This window comes from Pinus tabuliformis, chromosome 1_2 (genome assembly GCF_031772625.1).
Source record: "Pinus tabuliformis cultivar Carrire ecotype Pingquan chromosome 1_2, CPIR1, whole genome shotgun sequence".
Lineage (NCBI taxonomy): Eukaryota > Viridiplantae > Streptophyta > Pinopsida > Pinales > Pinaceae > Pinus > Pinus tabuliformis.
The window spans coordinates 1,012,072,273-1,012,095,041 of record NC_142298.1 but is presented as its reverse complement, the minus strand read 5'-3'; the positions used below and the strand labels follow the sequence as shown (position 1 = coordinate 1,012,095,041).

The window sequence follows — 22,769 nt, the reverse complement described above, 5'->3', positions numbered from 1 at the left end:
CCCAAATTACTAAGGTGACATACACCAACAACATCATCAATGGCCTTATAATTTCAAGGATCAAATAACTTTCATATTTTTTCTAAAAAAACGTGAATTTAATATTACAACTTTCAAAAAAATATCCATGCACAAAAACAATGTGTTGTCTATAACGAACTTATTTCAAGGCTAATAACACAATGCAATGGTAACCATGGTGCTTTGAATTCATTCCTTCTGACTGTAAATAAATTGTTCAGTTGAACGACTCTGACAAGATAGGAAGCGGAGATAGGAGAGGATGGAGCTGCAGAGCCTGTCTGAAAAGGGTTAGGGCTTTTTGTAGCCGAGCGACACGACTGCACCCTACCCATCCTACCTACCCTAGCTCTCGTTGTCTGCTTACCTCCGGCTACCTCAACCACGACGGTTCCTGTATCCCATCGAAGCCCTCCATAATATCGCAGGATACCCCATCTCCCTCCCCAATTACTTCATAATCACCAATTTCCGAACACTCACAACATAGCGATGGTTACAATGGTCCTGGAGGCAGCTGGTGGAGAACATCTCGGAACAGGTATGGAGCTTGACCTAGTAGACTATACGGAGGACCCATTGGAGAATGTAAATATCTGGCAAACTCCTCGTTCTGCCGCGGATGACCTCCTACCCTTCTGTTGCGATCTATCGGCTACCATCATGGGTCTACCCTCAATCTCAGGACCATCCTACTCCACAGTGAATTTCTCTGAGCCTCCACCAATCTGGCCAATTCCTCGCTCACCGCCTCAGTTACTCTCAGCTGCAAATTTTGCATCTACCTGCTTCCTCCCAAATCCTGAGGCCGCAAGCTCACAAACCCCCCTCCTCATCCCTCCTTGTTGGATCTACAAGTAGCCCCCCACGACACCTTAACTCGACTGAAGGTAATTTTCAAGTTGTCGTACTTGAGGCACCTCCATCTGGTAGCTATGCGGCGGTACCTCTGCTTTTAGATCCAATTTCAGTGGCCGACCATCTTTGCCCTGATAACCCCACTACAAACCCTAACTAGCTGAAGGAACGAACAGACACCCCTAAAGAATTGACTCGACCGGGCAAAAAGAGGAAGTTCTTCAAAGCTAGAGGCGAAGACGTTATTCTCAGACTTAGGGAGGATATACAATGGGGCAACACCATAGACATGGTGGATCAAGTGTTGGTTGGAAGGATTTGTGGTCGAAGCTACACAACAGCTAGGCTAAAGTTGTGGACCTCTGAGGTTTGGGGTCAGCACCTAACAGATCTCCCTTTTGTTCAAACATTTGTTAGAGGTTGGTTTACTCTGCGCTTTGCCAGAGCCGAGCACACAAATTGGGTCCTACCTTCTTTATAGCATTTTGAGCATGCTCCAGTTCTTCTTCGGCATTGGAACCCTCATTTTGATCTGGAAAAGGAATAGATAGATCATAGGAGTTGGGCCTCTTTGGGTTCGGCTACCTAGACTACCCCTTCAATTCTGGTTGGACGATATATTCTAGCGCATCAGTAACACTCTGGGAACCTATCTAGAGCATGATAGATCATATCTGGCTACCAGCATGATGGCATATGCTAGGATACTTGTTCATCTGGATACTCGGGGCGGCCTCTAGGAGCATATCACCTTACAGTGGAACACCTTCTCTCGTCAACAAATTCTAGATTATGAAGGAGTCCCTTTCCACTGCAAATGTTGCCACAAGGTGGGACACTTGTTCAAGGATTGTCCTCTGAATAAGAATGAGAGGGAAGGAGTTAAGGGGAAGGAAACCCCACAGAAAAGCTCATAAGCTCAGGATAGCCTTACAGTGGCAGAAGTGACTACAAATTTGGCACACTCTGATCCAGTACCCCCACCTGCTAAGGAGACTAGAAAGAAGCGGGGAAAGGCACCATCAGTGCACCATCTCTGTAGGAATTTACAGGGTAAGTTCCTCAGAAAGAATACCAAGAGGACACCGCTCACAACCAGATCTCAAATCAATACACCAGTATTTTTGACGTGGTTAAAACCCTCAGAGTGCAAGGAGGGAAACAGTCCACGGCCTGTCCCAACATGGGTACAGACAATTTATTAATCAAAGAATGAAAATTTACATAAGCTTCTCTCATGCACGGATTACCCGAACAATGACCCTCCATGCGCTTTAAATAGAACTCATGGACCAATCGGGTGTCAAGCCACGGATCAAGTGTCGGTAATACCGAGGTGAGAGTGAACCGTCGGATCACTACATATCGTGACCGTCGGATTGTAAGTTACAAAATGTACAACGGTAAAGAAACACACTTTACCTAACTCTAACCTAACTCTATACTAGACCAAGTTGAACTTAACTATATCCTATGTGTCGGAATATCCTAACATCCCCCCTTAAGAACAACTTGGGATAGGATTGAAGGATTTACAAATATGACACAATAGGAGAAGGAAGGAGGCACTAGAGCCTATCCCCCCTTAGTGACAACTTCCTGAACTCCAAGCATATATCGAAGTTTAGTGAACTTCGCCTCTGTGAGAGCCTTTGTGAAGATGTCTGCAACCTGATCATCTGTTGGACAATATTGCACTTCAAGAACATGGTCATGAATGAGCTTTCTGATGAAGTGCATGTGTAGTTCAATGTGTTTGCTGCGCTGATGCTGGACTGGATCTTTGCATAGCTGAATGGCACTTTGATTATCACACCAAAGTGTGGTTGGATGCTGCTGCTCAAAGCCAAACTCTGATAGGATCTGACGAAGCCACAAGGCTTCCTTACTAGCTTCCACGGCACCACGATACTCTGCTTCTGCTGACGAAAGAGAAATGGCAGCCTGTTTCTTACAAGCCCATGTAATAGGTCCTGAACCAAGAGTGAAGACATAACCGGCAGTAGACTTCCGATCATCAAGGTCACCAGCCCAATCAGAATCAGTGAAACCAACTAACAGAGGAGCTGCTTTGGCACTGTAATGAATCCCAAACTGTACTGTACCTCGAACATAACGAAGTATTCTTTTAGCTGCTTTCCAATGACTTTCACGGGGGTTTTGCATAAAACGAGCAACAAGGCCAACAACAAAGGAAAGATCAGGACGAGTATGGGTTAAATACAAGAGTTTTCCGACAAGTTGACGGTATAAGGTAGCATCAACTTCAGGAGAAGTACAAGAGACTGAAAGTTTGACTCCAGACTGAAAGGGAGAAGGGGCTGGCTTACAGTCTTCCATGTGAAAATGACGAAGAATATCACAAGCATACTTGGACTGGGAAAGGAAAATACCCTCTTGGGATTGCAAGACTTGAAGACCGAGAAAATAGTGTAAGTGTCCTAAGTCTGTCATTTCAAATTTCTTTTTAAGGCTGGACTTCACATGGTTTATAAGGTTGGGATCACTACCAGTAAGAATAAGATCATCAACATAAAGAACAAGGATGATGAGAGAGTTGCCCACTTTCTTGGTGTAGACAGTATTGTCAGAATGACACCTAGAAAAGCCAGATTCTAAAAGAAAGCTATCCATTTTGGCATACCAAGCTCGAGGAGCTTGCTTGAGGCCATAAAGGGATTTCTTAAGTCGACAAACGAGGCTGGAGTCTGTTTGTATGAAGCCAATGGGTTGTTCCATATAGATTTCTTCCTGCAAGTCACCATGCAAGAAGGCAGATTTAACATCCATTTGATGGACTTCCCATTTTAAAGAGGCAGCAAGGGAAAGAACAAGGCGGATAGAGTTCATTTTGGCAACTGGAGAGAAGGTTTCAGTGTAGTCAATGCCTTCAACCTGTGAAAAGCCCTTAGCAACTAGACGAGCTTTATGTTTATCAACTTTCCCATCTGGTCCATACTTGGTTCTGTAAACCCATTTGCATCTAACAAGTTTGCGTCCCTTTGGTAGAGGAACAAGATCCCATGTATCATTTGTCATCAATGAATGATATTCTTCATTCATAGCTGTTTCCCAATGTGGATGGCCTGAAGCTTCTGCAAAAGTGTCAGGATCATGATTTACTGGAGCTTGAGCCAGTAAAGAAGAGGCTCTTTCAAACTGAGAACGTGTACGTCGCTGATCTGTAGGATCACCGGCAAGATCACCTGCTGCATCCCGAGTAGCACGGACCCATCTTGGAAGTTGAGGATCCTGAGAAGGTGGGGAAGGATTATCATCCTCGCTTTCATCATCAGAAGAAGAAATGTTTTCAAAGATAGAAGAGATAGGAAGAGGTGGCACATCCGCCGGACTAGGCTCGCAGGCCGATTTATTTTCATCAAATTTTACATCTCTTCTAATGATAACATTTTTGGACTTAAATGGAATAAGTCTATAGCCTTTTACATCTTCAGAATATCCAACAAAAGTACATTTCTCACTCTTAGGTTCTAAGGCTTTATGCTTTTCATCTGGAATATGGGCCCATGCTTCACTTCCAAACACACGAAAGTGACTTACATCTGGTTTAATGGAACTCCAAGCTTCTTCTGGAGTGATATTCTCTAGAACCTTAGTAGGAGTGCGATTGATTATATAATTTGCACAATTAATTGCTTCGGCCCAAAAACTAAGACTGAGTCCTTTAGATTGCAGCATACAATTAGCCATTTCCTTTAAGGTGCGATTTTTCCTTTCAGCTACACCATTTTGTTGTGGAGTGTATGGAACAGTATGTTGCATTTGAATTCCATTTTCGGTGCAAAAGTTGATGAATGCATTTTTAACATATTCTCCACCATTATCAGTTCTTAGCTTAAGAATTTGATGTCCAGATTGTTTTTCAACGAATGCTTTGAAGGCCAAAAAGTGGTAAATACTTCGCTCTTGAGTTTTAAGAAGTATACCCAAGTGCGTCTGGAGAAATCATCAATGAAAGTTAAGAAGTACTTGCAGCCAGAGAATGAAGCAACAGGAAGAGGACCACATAAATCACTGTGCACAAGCTGTAAAGGGGCTGAGGCGTGCCAAGAGGCACGTTTGTCAAAACTGTCCCGATGATGTTTTCCGAGTACACATCCGGAACAAACACCATCTTGCAAGATACCATAGGAAGACCTGTCACCATGTTTTCTTTACATAGATGCTGAAGGGAGCGATAGTTTAAGTGACCATACCGCTCATGCCAAAGTTTGCTCACTTCATCATTATGAGCAACAAATACTGAGGGAAGATGGGATGACCCAAAGTTGTGAAACTTATACAACCTTTTGGAATCATCAGCAAGACCAGTAGCTAGAATCTGTTTAGGATCTTTTAGATCCTTGATTACAACATCATGAGGTGAAAATTCAACAATTTTACCTTCACCTGAATGAGTTATCTGATAGACAGATAGAAGGTTGCAGGATAAGTTTGGAACACATAATACATCATTGAACTGACCATTGTCTAGATGAACAGTTCCAGTCCCTACAACATTAAGAGATCTATCATCACCAACATATATATTTTTGGTGTTACAATCATTTAAAGAAGAAAACATGGCTTGGTTTTTGGCCATGTGACAAGAGGCTCCAGAATCAATGAGCCACTCATGAGAATGAGAAGAAGAAGAAGATACATTTAATGCATAACCAGACTGAGATGATTGACGATGACATGCAGAAAATGCCGTTCCGGAAGTTGAAGTTGAAGTAGGCTCCAGATGGATGTTATGTTTCTTCATTGCGGCTTCCAAGGCTTCCATCTTCTTAAAGCATTTAGATTCTAAGTGGCCATCTCGATTACAAAAGTTACAATGTCTGTCAGTCTTCTTCCATTTGTTTTTATTGGTCTTGTCATATTGCTGAAATGATCTTTCATCTTGAGGCTGAGTTGGTTTAGGACCATTCCTTTGAGGATAAGACTTCTTAGGATTCTTTGAATTTGGTTGCTGCTGGGCGGCTAACGCTTTCGAGGAAGAGTTTCCAAGATTAAGAAGACCAAGGTGTAAGAGTTTTTCTTGTTCTCTTATTAAGGAATCACAAAAGGAGTCAAAGGAAGGGGGCTTGTAGTCTTTGCCTTGACAAATGAAAGCTTCCCTGGTAGAATGGAAAGTGGAAACAAATACAGAGTAGGCTGGTCCCAACTTAGTAAGGATGGAATAAATAAGGTTACCATCTTCTTTCTTAACTTTAACACCTTCCAAGAGATATCTAAGGGTCTTGAATTTGGACAAGAAATCTTCAATGCAAGAAAAATTATTAGGATCCAAAGTAAGCAACTCATTCTCAAGTTGATGGGCTCTAATTTCATTTTTAATCCCAAAAACTTTAGCAAGTTTTTCTAATGCTTCATGAGGAGTTTCAATTTCTGCAATGTGGAATCTAAGATCAGGAGAAACAGACATTCCTATCAAACCACGTGCTTGATCTTGTCGATTTTCCCATTTTTCGGCCTTGTCTTCATCTTTGGGTTTCTTCTCTTGGTCTGTGGCTATTCTGAAGAGACCTTTACTTCTAAGTAAATCTCCCATGTAGGCTACCCATTGGAAGTAGTTAGTGCTGTCAAGAATGACTTGGCATGGACTTTCCATTTTTTGAAAAACAACTGAAGCTGAAGATGCTGAAAGTAAGTGGTCCAATGGATAGATCTCGAAAAAATAGGCGGTTTTAAAAAAAAACGGCTCTGAAAAAGGCTTCCGGATGAAGAAGTTATGGCTTTTTGAAAAAAAATTGTTGACGTTGCCGGCAAAGTGCGCGAATGTGCGGGAATGAAAAAATCCGCCCCCACAAAATGGAGACTTGAACCCAAGACCTCTACTCTCTTAAAAGGTCTTTGAACCAATTGATCTATACAAAATATTTGAGAGAGAGAGAGAGAGAGAGAGAGAGAGAGAGAGAGAGGGGGGGGGGGCCTCGATTTGCGTGCTTGCCTTGGGAAGACTCTTTTCCCCTACAAAACACAAAACACAAAACCCAACACGAATATCCAAAGAAAAACGAACCTTACGGCTCGAAGTTAGCTTTAGCCAAAAAACTAGAAATTTTAAAAAAAAATCTCAAAGTTAGCTTTTAGCCGAAAAACTAAATATTTTTCTCAATGTTTCTGATTTTCCGAGATCACACTAAGGTGCAGGGAAAAGAGCATACGCATGAGAAAAATCCTTTCTTTCTGTTTCTGATTTGCCCAGATCGCACAGAGTCGCAGGGCAAAGAGCATACGCAGAAATGAAAGGTATAGATCCGGAAAAAAAAGGCTAAATAAACCGAAACCGAAATAAGCAGAGAGAAAATGACAGTAAACTGCAAAAAAAACACTGTATACCTCCCGATCTGAAAAATGACGCAGCTAGGGCTACCGGAAACCTTTTCGCGTGAAACGAAAGGGGTTCCTCACTGAAACAGATGCTCCGAACGCAACAGAGCAGTCCTCTCGGCCGGAAAGCAGTCAGAAACAGCAGATCTAGGAAACGACAGCCGCATGCAGTTCTACCGGCTTCAGATTTGGATCACCAACGGACGCGGCCCTCAAATAGCTCTGATACCATGTAGGAATTTACAGGGTAAGTTCCTCAGAAAGAATACCAAGAGGACACCGCTCACAACCAGATCTCAAATCAATACACCAGTATTTTTGACGTGGTTAAAACCCTCAGAGTGCAAGGAGGGAAACAGTCCACGGCCTGTCCCAACGTGGGTACAGACAATTTATTAATCAAAGAATGAAAATTTACATAAGCTTCTCTCATGCACGGATTACCCGAACAATGACCCTCCATGCGCTTTAAATAGAACTCATGGACCAATCGGGTGTCAAGCCACGGATCAAGTGTCGGTAATACCGAGGTGAGAGTGAACCGTCGGATCACTACATATCGTGACCGTCGGATTGTAAGTTACAAAATGTACAACGGTAAAGAAACACACTTTACCTAACTCTAACCTAACTCTATACTAGACCAAGTTGAACTTAACTATATCCTATGTGTCGGAATATCCTAACAATCTCCTCCTATAATGAGGGAAAGTGCGGCTATTGAGGCTGCTTTCTCTAAGGGTACGTCGAATGCAATATCCTCCTCTACCTACTCTATTGTTTCTTTGCACTGCATTGATTCAATTTCTATTCAGTCCCCTGCACAAACCCTCAACCCCCTCATAACTATGGATTTCCCTATCAAGCCTTCCTCACCCATCATCTCCTGCACTTCGCCTTCCTTTCCCGAGGAACCTCTCCCCAGCACCCTCATCAATGCTCCCCCCCCTCATCCCAGCCCTCCATCCTTCAGATACCCCACCCACTCTCGGCTTCGATCACAGGCCCCTGACACCCTGGGTATTGGCCTGATTACCTCTCCCCTTCCTCTAAAGCTAACTATAGGCAGACCCTCCTCCCTATCCAAAGCTAAGCTACAAGCTGGGGAAGAGATTGATGCAGGCAGACAACATGCCATCGATTGGGTACTTAGAGTAGTGAATACCCACGAGAATCCTCCTCCATGAAATTTCTCTCCTTCAACTGTAGAGGGTTGGCTAGCCTCGAAAAAAAACTAGCCATGAGAAGATTGCTCTTATTTGAACCCATCGATATCATTTTTCTTCAAGAAACCCTCAGTCAGGGTTGTGTTATTACCCACCTTCTTGAATCGTGGCTACCTGGTTGGACTTTTTACACCCTAGATGCATTAGGGCATTTTGGGGGCCTCACCTTGGGTGTAAACAACCGTTCCATCAGAATCAGTAATATTTGGGGAGCTTAGGGTTATCAATATATATGGCCCATGTCATAATAGGGAAGATTTTTGGAACAAATTGTTAGAATCACACATCCTTCAAAAGGACAAGCTCATTTTTTTTTTTTGGGGGGGGGGGGGCTTAATTTCTCGATTGGCTTTGTAGAATCATGGGGGCACAATGCACAAAGAGATAATCTCTCAAATTTTTTTGAGACCATTTTGGAGGATCATAATCTCATTGATATCCCCTACTCAAAAATCCTACCTACCTGGAGGAACAATAGATCAGGGGGGAACAGTATCTCCAGGCGACTAGATAGATTCTTCATCAAGGAGCAATTGCTACACTTGGGGCAGGGAATTAGACAATGGGTGGGCATAGGGGAATTATCGGACCATAGGCCGATCTATCTAGAAATCAAAGGGGGTATGAACAAACCAAAAGGACCCTTCAAGGTCAATGCTGCATGGCTGAGAGACGCATATTATATTCGTCTAGTAACTGATTTCTGGAAGGCTCATCCCCCTGCAGCAGATAGGTCTATCTCGAAAGGATTTGCAAAAAACTCGAGAGAACTAAAATTTCTATCCAAAAAATGGGTACATAAGAAGAGAACACAGGAAGACCATATACTCAAATTGATTGAAGAAGATGTAGAGGATTATGAGAATGAATTTGGGGGGATCTTCTCTTCCCCAAAACACAAAGAATAGATAACCTCTCTTCTAGCTAAGAGAAGCCAGACTCTTAAGGATAGGGAGGAGAACTGGAGATTGAGAAGCAAAGCCATTTGCCTCAAGGAAGGAGACAATAACACCAAGTTCTATCATAAATTTTCAAATGGACCCAAAGCTATAAATACTATTTGGCAGCTCGCAGATGAACATGGAGAACCAGTGAACACCTTCCCCCGATTAACAGCCATGGCCACAGCCCACTTCAAGAATATCTATAAGGCTCCCCCAAATGCCACCTTGGCGGAAATCATGAGGACTGCACAATTATTTCCAAGGTTTGTTGACCAAGAGGAAGCTTTGGAATTGACAAGGGAGGTCTCCCTGGGAGAACTGGAATCCACCCTTAAATGGTTTAAGTGAGACAAAAATCCAGGCCGAGATGGTTGGAATGTGGAATCCTATCTGGCTTTTTTTGATACTCTGGGTAGGGATCTCCTCAAAGTTATAGAAGAATGTAGATCCTTTGGTAGAATGTATGAGGCCTACAACTCAACCTTTATCACCCTCATACCCAAATCGGATAACCCCACCTCCTTCAATGACTTTCGGCCCATTTCCTTGTGTAACTGTATATACAAGATCATCTCCAAGATCATAGCCAATTTCCTCCGGCCGATCTTATCAAATCACATCTCAGCCGAACAATTTTCCTTCCTTCAGAATAGACAAATCCATGAAGCGGTCGAAACTACTCAAGAAATTCTACATTCTATTTAGACTCGTAAGATCAAAGGTATGGTCCTAAAAGTCGATCTCTTGAAGGCCTTTGATAGAGTAAATTGGTTATACATTAGAATGGTATTAACACACTTGAGATTTCCATTTGAATTCATAAGATGGATTATGTGATGTGTTACTAATGTAACATTCAGTGTACTTATAAATGGTGTGGCCTCTCCATTCTTCCACTCCAAAAGAGGTCTCAGGAAAGGATGTCCACTGTCCCCACTACTTTTCTTACTCATCATGGGAGGAATCGTCCGTATATTAAAGGAAGAACACCGATGAGGTAGTCTAAGGGGGATCTGCATCACATAAGGATGCACATTGACACACTTGCTCTTTGTCGACGATGTGTTGCTCTTTCTAAATGGGAGTATTGGTGACGTGACTGCTCTACTTAACTCTTTCACTATCTTTCTAGCAGCTACTGGCATGTTGGTTAATGATACAAAGTCCACTATAATGGCTATAGGATGCTCACCATACGAGATTCATTATGCCCTGCGAAGATTCCCATATACCCTCCAGCACCTGGATGAGGGACTCAAATACTTGGGCTATAGATTAAAGCCCCTTGGATATAAGAACGTTGATTGGATCTGGCTTATAACCAAAATGGAAAAAAGGCTAAACATCTGGTTTCACAAATACTTATCAAGAGCAGGAAGGTTGATCCTCATAAAAGCAGTTCTGGAAGCAACCCCAGTATACTGGATGTCTTTAGCTTGGATTCCAAGGGGAATATTGGCCAGAATAAAAAAAACTATGCTGCAGATTCCTATGGAAGGAGAAACAGCTAGGAAGGATATTTTCTTGGACCAATTGGGAATCCCTGGCACTCCCAAAGAAATGGGAGGATGGGGAATCAGAAACCTTGTCACTTTCTCCACAGCCCTAACAACTAAACTAGGGTGGAAACTAGTCACATCTCACAGCCTATGGACTAAGGTGGCTATCTCTAAATACATAGCTCCTTTAAACATCATGGATTGGCTTCGACAACCCCTGTGGATGCAAGCTGGAAGATCAAACATATGGAAATCAGTCTTACAAGCTATGCCCCTAATCAAGGAAGGTCTTACTTGGTGAATAAAGTCAGGAGATGTCATCATAATAGGGATTGACCCCTGGATTGGATGTGGGAACACTCACAGACTCCCACAGGAGCTTAGAACTCACCTCACTGCCAGGGGGATATCACATCTTAGTCAAATAGCGGACAATGAATGCTCTACTTTCTTGCAACAAGCCTGGAAATCTAGGAGGGCATTGCAGATCCCTCAACCATGGCAACAGCACTGGAAAGAATACACAAAGACCCTCATGGAATCTCATATTAGGATACAGGAAGGGGAGGATGAGTTAATCTGGGCACATGCCAAGCATCGGAAATATAAACCAAAGTGGGTTATATAACTCTTATGAACCCATTGAAACCTCCATTGTGTGAACCTTGGTGGCGGAGCTTATGGAAACTAAAAGCACCTCCAAGAACGAGACTCCTCATGTGGACCATTTTGAAATATAAAATCCCAACAGGAGAAAATCTTATCAAAAGATCCTTTCATGGACCCTTTTGGTGCGCCCTTTGCAAATCTGAAAATGAAACAACGGATCATCTCTTCCTAACATGCCCCTCCATAAAAGAATTATGGACTGCTTTTCACTTGCATATATCATCGCTCCCACAGTGGCAAGGTGCTACTGTTCGGGAAGCTTGGGAGAGATGGTGGTCCACAATACCCTTAGCAAAAGCTAAAAACCTCCCCTTACTTACTTGCTAGGCCATATGGATTGCCCGAAATAGAGTTTCTTTTCAGAATTCCCTCCCCCACTGGCCGGCCATCACTACTCAAATATTAGCTGATTATCAACTGATGCCTGATGAGCAACCAAATCCCAACCTCAAGCATATCATCACTGAGAACACTAACCAATCTCACCCTTGGACATATTTTGACTGCTCAGCACAAGACATAGGATGTGGAGGGGGAACTGTCCTACATCTTACATCTACTCATTATTTCAAAATACAAATGGGACTGGGCAGATGGATGAACAATTTTGCTGAGCTTTCAACAACAAAATACACCATACATTTTGCTCTGGAAAAACAATGTAGAAACTTACAACTCTTTCGAGATTCAAAAACAATATACAATTGGATAAACAAAAATACAAATTGTAATGCTTTTTCTTTGAGACACATCATGGAAGAAATCCATAGATTCATAAACTTATTTGACACATTTAATTGTCAACATATATACAGGGAGCGGAACACAGTTGTCAATCTACTATCCAAGGAAGCAGTGCATAGGCCTATAGGATCATGGAGCATATTGGAGCAAAAGGATGGAACCTTCCATCAATACTATCATCAACCTTTTATAAACTTATCAGAATAGCTAGCTCCAAAGGAGCCTGAAACATATTTTTGGTTATTTTGACTTTCTATAATCTTATATATATGCATCATCAAACAGACTAATACATGATAGTTATTTTTTGATACTCTCTGCATAGATTAAGTTCATATTTTATATTGAAAATATCAGTAACATAGTAGTGTCTCCCTATGTGGAGTACACCTCAAATTTTGATTTCTTAAACAGGATAGGCTTTCTAGCCAAAAGTACAGTATATGCCATGGGCATCTGCAAAATGTAATTGTCCTTCATTAATGAAAATTACGACTTTTTTCCAGGGAAAAAAATGTGTTGTCTATGACTGTATAAATATTTTAAAGGAAATTTCATTATTTATTTACTCAAAACCTGAACATATGTGTTATATTTTCAAGAAAAATAATATATCATATTAAAAAATAATTTGACATGGTGAGAAAGAAATTCTATAAAGGAAGATTATATACTCAAAAAGCTAATTCACTTTTTTACATTTCATATTTTTAGACTATATTTGAATTCATTGTGAAACGCCTCAAATCATTCCCACAAATTAAGAAATTGTTTGTTTTTCTATATTTGCATTGCCACTAACTTGTCATGAGAAACCACCATTAACTTGCACTTACAGTTTCCTAATACTTCTTATATATCTATGTAATAATACCCATAAAAAATTATAACATACTATTTGTATCCTTTTCCCAATAGTTTATTTTAAAATTATGAAAAACCTCAAAAAAATCATTATATACATAGTAATTTATTACTTAAATTTTATTTTTTTAATATTTTTCTTAATTTATTAAATTTTAAATACTTAACCATAAATACAAATTTTAATTTTAATTTCAAATTTTAAAAATATAATCAATATCTAAAAATTTAAACTATTTTTTAATTTTTTAGAAATATTTGTAAATTATAACACATTTCTTAATTTTTTTAGAAATATTTGTAAACTTTACCTAAAAGGAAAAAAAATTGGTATCTACAAAGCTTTGCACAAAGGGAAAAACCTTTATTAGTCCCTGCCATCTGGCAATGGCCAGGGACTATAGTAATCGATTCGTTCGGTTTTAGCATTAGTTCCAATCCGTTCAACTCTGTTATACGGTGATTAAACCAAAGTTTCCAACTGCCTGTGTTTGCTATTGCCCGGATAAACCAAAGTCTTCGAATTTAATCTGGTTTGCCATCTTATTTGGCCTCTTCCCGAGGCGGAAGAGGCTGGATCATAGCCTATTTTGCTTTCGCCTATTTATTATCACTGACCGTCAACGGTGTTTCCGTATTAATGTTGACATTAGTTTAGCAGTATGAAATGCTAGCAGAATTACAGAGTTTGGAAGTGTCAATCTGAACTAGAACTAATTTATAAGTGGCTGAAGTTGCCACTTGTTGCCATCGGTTACTGCATGTTGCATGCTTCGGTGTCTGCATGTTGATTCGGTGTCTGCATGTTCATAATTGTGTTACAGCTCTTATACTATCTCTATCATAGCGAAAAGAAGAAAGAGCATGTACGGTTAGTCTTATCTGATACGGTCCGGTGACCTGAGAAGTCAGGACGAGAGCGGCGAGTCAGTACTCAATACTGCGTGGAAGAGGATCATACAGTGCTCCTGCCAGCTCCAACACAGCAGGTCCAAGCCCTTGAGCCCTGCTTTTCTAAACAGTACAGGTCGAAGCCCTTTTCCTTTCCGGTATAGAAAGAAATGAAGGAATATATCAGTCTTGAAATAAACATTATATGCAGAGTTCGATAAATGTCTTCATCAAGAGTCATATTCACGGTAAACAAGATTTAGACAAGTAAACATTTACTGTAAAAAAATGCAGCTAAATATCATGAGGTTAAAGGAAATGCAATTTGAAAATATATATATATATATATATATATCATAAACTCTCTGTCCAAATGGCTAATGGCCATGAGAGAAAACTAACCAATTCCTCTAAAAGAAACCAGTTTATAATAAGAGCACATGTTGCGAATGCCTTTGGAAAACATTGAAAGGTAAGTTAAATACATTGAATTTTCAAGATTGCCGAGAATAACAGTTAAGCCTCATGGGCAAGTTAAGGTCAAGCAGGCCGTAATCTAATTATTAACATAAATTCTATAAGAGTCTAACCAGAGTGGCCCAGTAATACTTAATCATAAAATCCTTACACCATATTTCGAATTTGGCTCTTCAAGTACCTAGAGTAGAATAAAAAAAATTGGAGGGTTTTATCATCACCTGGAAGAATCGTAGGAAAGAAAACAAGGGGGTCTTTCCATGCCGAACACATGCCGGCCGCAACAGCAATTGGAAGAGAAAAAGAGAAGAGTATTCACTCCGCTGCCCTACCGGCTTAGCTTCTTGGCAAGGTGAGCTTTAAATCAATTCTTGCAAAATTCAATGCGCTATAAAAGCCAGTCAGTTGATAAAATAAAATACCTACAAAACAATTATCTTTGGACCACCTACCAACACTGGCTTCACCGCTGCATTTAGAAATTCTGCTGTTACTTCCACCGCAGCTTCCAAACTTTTTGGATTGCTTAGCCTGCAATTGATTACAAAGGAAGCCATGTCAAAAAAAAATTGGGATTAGCTTAAGATTAATGCTTAATACTAGAAATTCATTATTTCAAATCTAAAGCCATAATTAGTTTTGGAAATTAATACTAGAAATTCATTATTTCAAATCTAAAGCCATAATTAGTTTTGGAAATTAACAAAATATAATTAGCTTCAAACTTGCTTGTACATAGAATGACCCAATTCAAGTACTGGCTAGAGCAATAGAACACCACTGCAAACAGAAAATGCAAAATATCCACAGTATCGTGTAGCAAGATCTGGACTAACCCAGATTGAAGCACATGAAAACAGATTGAAGCACATGAAAACAAATTTTCGATTAATGCTTAATACTAGAAATCCATTATTTCAAATCTAAAGCCATAATTAGTTTTGGAAATTAACAAAATATAATTAGTTTCAAACTTGCTTGTACATAGAATGACCCAGTTCAAGTACTGGCTAGAGCAATAGAACACCACTTCAAACAGAAAATGCAAAATATCCACAGTATCGTGTAGCAAGATCTGGACTAACCCAGATTGAAGCACATGAAAACAAATTAAGAAAATCTCAAGATCAATATAATATATCCCATGCAAATACTTGTGGCCACGACATTTAAATTTTGCAAGAAACAATTGGGCAGATACGGTGAATGTGAATGCAGACAGACATCTTGACAATTAACCGAAAACAGAGGCATAGATCCTTTAGAAGGGCGGGACCAGATATCTTTAGCGAGCCATAAATCTCAGACCTATCTCTCACAAACCTCAGTATTGATCGCAGTTTCTGTGCTTCCGGCGATACTCGTTTTGGATGACCATCTGAAAGCATAAGTGTCAGGTTCCTGTAATTGAGTCCTCTGGCTATTAACAGGTATGTTGTACGCACAGAAACGTGGCAATTCAACGATCTCTGCTAAAAGGGAAAACCGGCCTCCTCGGGACCCCTCCATCCTCGCAGGAGCATAGACAATAAGTCCTCGGCTGACCCATCTCATCCATCCATGTCTCTTAAGTTATTATGGCTGTTTATTCTAATCTATCCGGGGCAGGTCTTCCGATGATCCCACCTACTTAGTATTCCTGGCTTCAGCATCAGAAATTGGGCAGCACTCTATCTCTATCGTCTTAGGGTGACGGGATAAAGGTAAGAAGGTTTTTCATGCCAGCCATGCCATCCAGCAATCGTGAAAGCATGGGGAGCCACTTGCTCACATTATTTGCTGCCGATGCATTGCTCTGATGAAGCACTCTCGTCAAGAATAGAACCAGGTTTACACCGACCCCAAAGCCTGAAGCAGGAAGCTCAACTGCGGCAGCTGCTGTGCTTATTAAAAAGTCAGAATGCCTTCATTGCGCAAGGTTAATTTGCTTACAGACGGACGCGGGCCTCCAAGGAAACCGCATGCAAATTGACATGCGACATGTTCTCAGGGAAGGGTGGAACGCGTGGCTTGCATGCAATGTAATGGTGTTGGCATTGAGCTGGTAATGCATTGCGTGCTCAGTTCTTGGTCCACGTGGGCACAATACTTTTTCTTTTTAAACAATGGACATAAAAGACCTTATACCATGCTCATGCGATATTTCGAGATTAAACCGTAAGATGCACCCCATATTTTATTGTGCCGTCTGGAATGAATTTTAATTTAGATGGAAGCTTTATAATGTGATCTGTCCATCCAGCCAGGACAAGATCTTCATTTAACATCGTAGAACTATATAGTAGACTGTGCACGACAAAAAAGATCCTCAAATCACTGTTTGTTTTTTAGTAATTCAAAGTCATTTGCTTTTTCCAATGGGAGGAGGGAGAAAGTGCCAGATTCATAATATTTAGTTAGAAAAGTACGTTTTGCATGAGGTAGAACCAATGTCATGCCAGGTCATTGATGGGAACGACCCCGAATTCCACCTCTAAACACTCTTCTTTTGCCAGAATTTGAATTCATACTTATGCAAGGAACATCACCAGGAATGCCACCCGTATGGTGATTTACCTCCATTATATCGATGAATTAAGGATACAAATTTGTTACATTAAAAAAGTACCAAACTTTTAATACATTTATTGAAACTTTTAATACATCCATCTTCAATAAATGTGATGACTGTGCCTCGCTTCCGGGTACTTACATTCTAAGACCTCTTGCAAATTGAAATCCACACAAAAGAATCTCAAATGTGACCAAAAGCCAAAGAAACTGGGTGTGAAGCTTAAAAATATCACTGGGTGGGTGCATTTGCAGAAACTTGCTGCCTCGCAACTCATCTTGTTATTAAACCATGCATAATATTTGTTTATGAGTCATCGTTTATGAGTCATCGTAACAAAAAAGTCATAGTAACAAAAAAAAAGACAATGAAAATATAAACCCTGTACTTTTTCAAATAGAAAGCCAAAATAGTTTATATTCCCTTTCTCAATCTATATTTTGTAATATTTTTAATATCACCAGACTGTACTGCTGCAAGGCGCATTGGGTTTAAAATCATTATTTATAATTTTGTTTTGTGAGGAAAAAAGAATATTTTTAATGATATAACAAACTTAAAAAATAATGTGAATGGATTAAAAAAGGAAAACCATAATATTTAAAATTAAATATAAAAATGTCGAGGGTCATAATGATGAAACTTTTAAATTCCAAAATATAAAATTAATAATATCAACGATTTGAATATAAAAAAGTAATTATACGGTAAATAAATAAAAATATTTTATTTATTTATTTATTAATAATCATTCCACAAAACTAAACCTCTGACAATTACATTCCTTAAGACGAAGAAATATGCAAAACATTCTAACGCTTCATGTCTACAGTCCCTTCCAGAATCATACTGGAAGACCGGCGGAGTTGCTGCACCACTCCCGCATCCCACCGCAGTTTTGGACATTCTCTGGCCTGAACCCTCTCCAACGACATACAATGTTGAATACCTTCCAACTCTTCTAACTCGGAACACCCATCAACGTTTAGGTGGTAGAGCTTTGTCAGCTGGCCCAAACCCCGTATCCTCTTCAACTTCACACATCCACTTGCGCACAAGACCCTCAGGGATACCAATGTTTCCAAATTACCCAAGGAATCTGGTAACCTTTTCAAAGCGCTGCACCGAAAGAAGCTGATCTTTTGGAGGTTGGTTAACTCACCAAATCGCTCCGGCAGTGACTTCATTGCGCTGCACTGCCACAAGCTGATCTGTCGGAGGTTGGTTAACTCACCAAAGCGCTCAGGCAGTGACTTCATTGCGCTGCACCCCCACAAGCTGATATCACGGAGGTTGGTTAACTCACCAAAGCGCTCAGGCAGTGACTTCATTGCGCTGCACTGCCACAAGCTGATCTGTCGGAGGTTGGTTAACTCACCAAAGCGCTCCGGCAGTGACTTCATTTCTGAGAAGCCTTCTAACTCCAAGACCTTTAACGACTGCAGAAAGCAAAATTCTTCTGGCAATTGTGTCACATTGACCTTCCCATTGTAATAATAAGGACAAATCACGATCCGTTCTAGCTGCGTCAGCTTCCCTATAGACTTTGGAATACTTGAGAGGGGAGCTTTAATCTCCAACTCTCGCAACTGTAAAGGTGCCTGCAAAATAAATGAATTATCAACTTTCAACTCTAAGAATAAATATAAATGAATTATTATTCTGATCGAAAGATGAAATATATGTGAGACACTGGTACAATTACAATATCATAGCTAATAAACACAATCTATAATTCAACAAAACATAATTTACCTGTGATTCCTTTTTCCACAATGTTTTTAATTTACTCCCTTTCACTTGTAGAACCCTTAAGTTCTTCAAGTACGAAATGGATGAATGCAGCGAAGAGTAGGGACAGCTGTCCCAGTGAAGCCATACGATATTTGGAAACTGCACCTTTGTCAAAATGCGCTTCACAAGAACACCTCTAGAATGAAGAAGTTGCAAATTCCTCATACAAATACCACTACCATGAAAAGGATACTGCTTAATGCAAAACTTCAAAAAACAGTGCCAAAACAGTTCGCTACTTCTTTGGCACCGAGGCATTACGGAGCTGTAATAATAAGGTGATCTAATTCCGCGCACTTCGTTTATTACCTGTTCAGTACGAAAAACGATGAAGAATTTAAAAATTCTACACTGATTTTTGTAGAATAATTTTAATTTTCTACAATTTAGAAAGATTCAGTACTTACGGACGATTGTTGCAAGAGATCATCAATGTTTTCTGTAGAACGCCAGAGACGACGTGGCAATGAAGCGTCGGCAATCTCTCTTCCCATGTCTCGCAGGTGATCGTGCATTCTTATTTGGTTTTCACTATTCACCTGTACGAGGCATTTGTTCTCTAGATTTCGAAATCCCCCCAAACCGTTTCCACCTGATACATCGCATATTCTGATGACCCTATCCCTGTCTTCTCCTATGAAAAAACAGGCAATATCTAAGAATATCTGGCGGTCCTCCGTATCCAGTGCGTCGTAACTGATTTGAAGCCTTTGCTTTATCTCCTCCGGAAGTATGCGTTGAAGTTTATCCAGCTGGGCTTCCCAGTAAGATGCATCTTCTCCATTGAGAAGTGCCCCAAACACCTTTAAGGATAAAGGCAATCCACCACAGGCTTCTGTGAACTTTTTTGCCAAAGATTCAAACCCTGGGAGTGGATGTGGCTGATTGAAGGAATACAAACAGAAGAGTTCAAGAGATTGTTCTGTACTAAGGCCAGTTAGCTTATATATTGACGACTCTTCGACTCCTGACTTTCTGAGAACATCTTTGCTCCTAGATGTGATAAGTATTAAGCTATCGGAGTGGAGTAAAGCCTGATCAGGGAAAAGTTCATCAACTTGATCCAGCGTATCTACATCATCTAAAATGACTAAGATGTTAGGAGATGAAATATGGTCCTTAAGAATCGTTTTTCCTTCATGGACATTGCCTATTGGCTTATCCCATCCTGTCAAGCTCTTCAGAAGTTCTTTCTGCAACAAATTTAAAGAGCCTTTGCCTGCATTATCTCTGACATCAGATAAAAAGCAGGATCTACTGTAACCAGAACTCTTCCTATTAAAAAGTTCTTTCGCCAATGTGGTTTTTCCCACACCACCTAACCCCACGATCCCCAACATCTGAGGTTTTCCGCTCTGCTGTCGCGGCAAAAGAACCGTATTTTCAAATTCTGTTACCTTATCAGCCAAACCTGTTGGATATTTAGCAACGGCCAAAGCTCGTTTCTTCACCTTTTTTAAAACCTCTTCAACTACATTATCTACCAGCTCTCCCTCATCGCTGGTTATTCACAAGAAAACAGAAAGGAAAGAGAACTAATGAGAAAAGAAAGTATATACATATATCCCGTAACATAAAATAAAATCTCTACAGCGTGCATCATGTGACATAAAACAATACAATAAGCAGAGAAGTATTTTAAGTTCTCACCCGTTACACGCTTCCAGCTCAAAGCCGCTTATTCCTGCAGCTTCAAAAAGCGCATTTCTCCAATTTTGAATGAGGCTGGGGTCATACCGCAACTTCTCTTCACCAGTTTGAGGATCAGTTGACGTCTTCTTTTCTAGTCCCTCCAGGGCTTTAGCATACCCTCCTTCTTTTCCCCGCGTCCACCGCAGCTCCTCAGGTTTCACCTTGTAAAACACTGGAATTACTGGAGAATTCGACTGCAACATTAAGATGAGTTCTCGAAGACACCAGGTTGATTCGGCATATCCGCTTGAAAAAATAGCCACGTGGACTGAGGCGTATCGAATAGCCCCTTCAATCTGAGCAGCAAAATAGTCTCCCCGTTGCAACTCAGGCTGATCTAGAAACACTCGCAACCCATATGATTGAAGCCGCCGATACAGATGGCTGGCAAAAGTTTTCTTGACATCCAGACCACGATGGTTAATAAACACATCGTAGTCGGAATTAGGAGCGGTGGAGGTGGAGGTGGAGGCGGAGGCTGCGGCGGAGGAAGATTGAGCCATTGCTGATCCCAAAATACAAATAGAGATGGGTGGAATGATATTCGACGCTACCGAAGCAGCTTGCGAGGGATGAGATTAGGGGAGAGTCTGAGAATAGCAGAAATTCTCCGAAAAAATGCAATGAAAAATGTTGATGTTGTGCACAGAAATTTAGATTTGCTAGGAATCTGAGACAAGCAGAAATTAGGGCAAAAATTGCAATGAAAAATTTATAACCATTAAACCCTTGAGCGATCTCTCTGAGAGTCGTGTTTCAACGCATTTTCGTGGGCATGAAGAGGGACGACTCCGGCAACGACTTCTATCTCTGTGTGTGTGTGAAGAGAAGAAGGAATGAGAAGTGATTGAGGAAACAACTTGGCAGTGTCGAAGCAAATGGGAAGACGTATAGGTGGTAGGCCCTGGACAGTTAAAAGTCGACGGAATGTGAGAAGATGTAGAGGTGGTAGGTCCTTGCCAAGTGGAACATTATCCTCCATCTCGCACAACGACAAAATATGAAAGGTACACGCACATGGACGAGATGCGCTACAGTTTCGCTAGACCCAAAAGTCAACAAAACGTGTTGCACTCGGACATGGCCGAGATGCTCGACCGCGCAGGCAAAAGCAAAAGTCGGCAATAAGCGGGCCCACTTGAAAGAAGCGATGGAACCTCAGCAGTTTCGTTAGACGCAAAAGTCGACAAAACGTGGGGCACTCGCACATGGCGGAGATGCTCGACCGCGTAGGCAAAAGCAAAAGTCAGCAATAAGCGGGCCCACTTGAAAGAAGCGATGGAACCCTAGCAGTTTCGTTAGACGCAAAAGTCGACAAAACGTGGCGCACTCGCACATGGCCGACCGCGTAGGCAAAAGCAAAAGTCCGCAATATGCGGGCCGCCTTGAAAGAAGTGATGGAACCTTAGTTTTGTGTACTCACTGTAAATATTTCTTATTCAAAGTTGATTTCTTATTCAAGTTGTTTTTTTGAATTTTTTTTTGAAGTTTTTTGTTTTAATTTTTTAAAAATTTGGTAATAATTTATTGAAATCACAAGTTTGATGTGTAATTGTGGTAAGATAAAAATACTTTAGAGATTTTTCAAGTGCTGAATCCATAAAAAAAAAAGATTAAAAAAATTAAAAAAATAAATAACACAAATGAATGGAGTAGTCTTCTGAGGAATTCTCTGATTTCCGTCGCCGCCCGGAAAAACCTCCGGCTCCGTCTGCCGGCAATTCCTCCGCCCTCTACCACCCTCCGCAAGCTCCGCCCAGCTCCACCACCCTCCACATTAATGTCGACCACTGACAAATATCTGACAGACATTCCGATTTCCATCGCGTCTTGCTGCTGGGGAGTTAATTCACCATGGAATTTGAATTCGGAAATAACCTGCGGGCTGCTCCCTCACCAATTCGACCCAGCATCCCCTGCAGCTCACCAGGTAACCAAAACATTTGGGAAAACTCATTCCGCGCCTTTAGCTCACCAGAACAAGGCACAAAGTTCACTCCCGGGCAAAGTTCCCTCTTTGGAATAAACCAAGCAAGAAACAGTATGTGAATATCTTGCACATGATGGCTTATTACCATCACATTCTGAAAAGAAACAAACTGTACTCTAATGGTTTGATTCGAAAGTTATTACAGAACTTCATTGAATCCCAACAAATTGTCTTTTTCAATGGCCTTTGCATCAGGGGAACTATTGTTTT

The 22,769-nt window shown here is 40.8% G+C and overlaps 1 protein-coding gene across 1 annotated transcript; it reads right to left on the bottom strand.

The window, feature by feature from the left end:
* Positions 1 to 17,783: 17,783 nt before the first annotated feature.
* On the bottom strand, positions 17,784 to 21,072 carry LOC149209539 (disease resistance protein L6-like). Its single transcript, XM_089398658.1, has 4 exons — positions 20,528 to 21,072; positions 19,285 to 20,377; positions 18,839 to 19,186; positions 17,784 to 18,684 (listed from the first exon to the last, which is right to left on the bottom strand). Exons 1-4 carry the CDS (start codon positions 21,070 to 21,072, stop codon positions 17,896 to 17,898), a joined length of 2,775 nt encoding a protein of 924 aa, XP_089254784.1. The 3' UTR covers positions 17,784 to 17,895.
* Between the last annotated feature and the right edge of the window lie 1,697 nt (positions 21,073 to 22,769).

Excerpts from the sequence above, each read along its gene's own strand:
- LOC149209539 (XM_089398658.1), bottom strand. The coding sequence starts at position 21,072 with ATGGCTCAATCTTCCTCCGCCGCAGCCTCCGCCTCCACCTCCACCTCC. Across the intron at positions 20,378-20,527 it reads GAGCTGGAAGCGTGTAACGG|CGATGAGGGAGAGCTGGTAG; the intron begins GTGAGAACTTAA and ends GTGAATAACCAG. Across the intron at positions 19,187-19,284 it reads ATCTCTTGCAACAATCGTCC|GTAATAAACGAAGTGCGCGG; the intron begins GTAAGTACTGAA and ends CGTACTGAACAG.